Raw genomic sequence first — 3,298 nt, forward strand, 5'->3', positions numbered from 1 at the left:
AGTGTTTATCGCTAAAATAAATGTATGGAAATGTGTGATATCCATGAGCGATGGATAATGCAGCGGTAGACCTCACGCTATAGGCGACATATGGTGGTAGACCTCACGCTATAGTAGCACCGTTATTCTTGTATTTAGTTCTTGAAGTATATAAATGTTGTGTCTATTTTGACATGCAGTTAAATAAATGTATTAGTAACTAATTTTTTTATTTCAAACTTTTTTCATGTGTATATTACTTGGACTAATTTTTCCCATAAAAATTTATTAGCAAATTTCTACTGTTTCTTTAACCCTACAATAGAGAACACTCGAATATAGAAAAAAGTCTGTGGATCATTATGGTACCCTGTTGCTCATAATGTCAAATTGAATAAATACTTTTATTATCTTATCAAGTAAGTAACTGTATTGCTTCACTTAAGAAACTCCAAAAATTGCTAAAACCTTTAGGCTGAGTTCATTCATATTATCAATTTCAAATTACAAACTAAAGAAGTTTGGAAAGTCTACTGCAACCTAAGGTAATCAAATTTAAAAAAAACAAATGTGTTTTGCCAAAGATAACATTGAAATTATATTTCTTCATTACTTAAATTGACAGTTTTTTCATATTATTTCAGCAAATGATTGATTATTACAGTGCTTTATGGTTTAGTGAAATTTAACATGCCAAGTTATTTTTTTTCAACTGTAAAGAAGCAGGTTAGATCTGGAAAGCTGGGGAAAATGAACAACTGGAGAGAATCTGAGAATAATACTGTTTCAATGGGAAGGATACATGAGCTGGAAGAAGTAGATTTGAACGACTACCAGGTCAAAAAGAATGAAAAAAGTAATTTTTAGACAGGATTATAATTACATCTGTTGTTTTTTTAAATTTTATCTGCTTCATGTTTTATGTAAATATAAAGAAATATTAAATGTTAGGCAAATACAATTATAAGCTGAATTTGAAATTCTAGTATATTTTTCCTGCTAACCCTAATTTTGAAAGGTTGTATTTACTTTTATGTGTGATATAAATAGATTATTTAGGAAGAAGAATTGTTAGAAAAACAAAAACTCGTCAAATGATTATTGTGGTATTATCTTAATAAAAACTCATTGGATGATCAATTTTGTTTTTTTCTTTATAGTGAAAGGAATTTTCTAGTTTAAAAATAATATAATGTACACCACAAAAACAAAAATGTTTTTCAACATTTTATATTCTATATTTAATCACTGTTTTAGATAGGGTTAGCATTTTTTCTGGATTGCATCTACCCAATACTATGACACCTTGGGATCATGAATGTGCTATAAAATAGACAATCAAATCCCACTATATAGTCAGACTAGAGTAGTCCAAAATTGGCATTGGTGCCATTGACTAGGAACCTTCTCTCAAGTTTATCAGTTCAAAATTAGGACAACTGTACAAAGATATTTCTTGTGTTTGGGAAAATTTAGAAGCAAAGAAATATGTGCCTGGAGTGTAGCAGTGGATTGATGAAGACCTCGAGACAGGGTGAACTGCTGTCTGCTTCTACGTATCAGGCAGAGGCCATCCTTTAAAATCTAATAACAGAAGTGGAATATTGTAGAAAAAATAGGTTGGTCAAATAATTGTTGTTGTTCTTTCTCCAACCAAAAGATTGGTCAGTGGTTTATAGAAAATAGGTTGGTCAAATAATTGTTGTTGTTCTTTCTCCAACCCAAAGATTGGTCAGTGGTTTATAGAAAATAGGTTGGTCAAATAATTGTTGTTGTTCTTTCTCCAACCAAAAGATTGGTCAATGGTTTATAAAAAATAGGTTGGTCAAATAATTGTTGTTATTCTTTCTCCAACCCAAAGATTGGTCAGTGGTTTATAGAAAATAGGTTGGTCAAATAATTGTTGTTGTTCTTTCTCCAACCAAAAGATTGGTCAATGGTTTATAAAAAATAGGTTGGTCAAATAATTGTTGTTGTTCTTTCTCCAACCCAAAGATTGGTCAATGGTTTATAGAAAATAGGTTGGTCATATAATTGTTGTTGTTCTTTCTCCAACCCAAAGATTGGTCAATGGTTTATAAAAAATAGGTTGGTCCAATAATTGTTGTTGTTCTTTCTCCAACCCAAAGATTGGTCAATGGTTTATAAAAAATAGGTTGGTCATATAATTGTTGTTGTTCTTTCTCCAACCCAAAGATTGGTCAATGGTTTATAAAAAATAGGTTGGTCCAATAATTGTTGTTGTTCTTTCTTCAACCAAAAGATTGGTCAATGGTTTATAAAAAATAGGTTGGTCAAATAATTGTTGTTGTTCTTTCTCCAACCAAAAGATTGGTCAATGGTTTATAAAAAATGAGTATGATTTATATGCGACACTTTTTAATGTGATCTTTTTTTTTCCTCTCAGTTTGGAAGTATGAAACTGATGCAGCTAACAGACCTAAAGCACCATGTCCTAATATTAACATTTGGGAAGAGCGAAAAGCAAAACAAGATGCTCTCCAAGAACTGATTCCATCTTCCATTGAAGATGAAGAAGCAATGATCTGGAAGGCTGTAGAGTTAAGCAGAGCTCAAGCTGTGGAGGATGAAGAACTTAGAATGTAAACATACTTAATTCATTGTAGTTTTAAATTATAATTAAGTAATATAAATTGTAAGTTTGGCAAGTTTATTTGAAGTTAAGTACAAAGCTACACAATGGGCTATCTGTGCTCTGCCCACCACAAGTATCAAAACCCGATTTCTAGCGTTGTAAGTTCACAGATATACCGCTGTACAACTGGGGTACTATAAATTGTAATAATAATTTATGCATGAGAGAAGGGTGTTGGGTATGATAGTATTGTCTTTGTGGGTTAAGACTGCCAGTGTTGGATATGATAGTATTGTCTTTGTGGGTTAAGACTGCCAGTGTTTGATATGATAGTATTGTCTTTGTGGGTTAAGACTGCCACTGTTGGATATGATAGTACTGTCTTTGTGGGTTAAGACTGCCAGTGTTGGATATGATAGTACTGTGTTTGTGGGTTAAGACTGCCAGTGTTGGATATGATAGTACTATGTTTGTGGGTTAAGACTGCCAGTGTTGGAAATGATAGTATTGTCTTTGTGGATTAAGACTGCCAGTGTTGGATATGATAGTACTGTGTTTGTGGGTTAAGACTGCCACTGTTGGAAATGATAGTATTGTCTTTGTAGGTTAAGACTGCCACTGTTGGATATGATAGTACTGTCTTTGTGGGTTAAGACTGCCAGTGTTGGATATGATAGTACTGTGTTTGTGGGTTAAGACTGCCAGTGTTGGATATGATAGTAC

At 32.5% G+C, this 3,298-nt stretch overlaps 1 protein-coding gene across 1 annotated transcript in view; it reads left to right on the forward strand.

Moving 5' to 3' along the window:
* LOC106476888 overlaps positions 1–3,298 on the forward strand; it is an 8,541-nt gene that overhangs the window by 2,843 nt on the left and 2,400 nt on the right. Inside the window, exons 3-4 of the mRNA XM_013937504.2 lie at positions 700–835; positions 2,387–2,582. Coding sequence (XP_013792958.1) covers positions 700–835; positions 2,387–2,582 — 332 coding nt within the window. The remainder of the gene's footprint in view (positions 1–699; positions 836–2,386; positions 2,583–3,298) is intronic.

Source organism: Limulus polyphemus, unplaced genomic scaffold (genome assembly GCF_000517525.1).
Source record: "Limulus polyphemus unplaced genomic scaffold, Limulus_polyphemus-2.1.2 Scaffold11987, whole genome shotgun sequence".
NCBI classification, from domain to species: domain Eukaryota; kingdom Metazoa; phylum Arthropoda; class Merostomata; order Xiphosura; family Limulidae; genus Limulus; species Limulus polyphemus.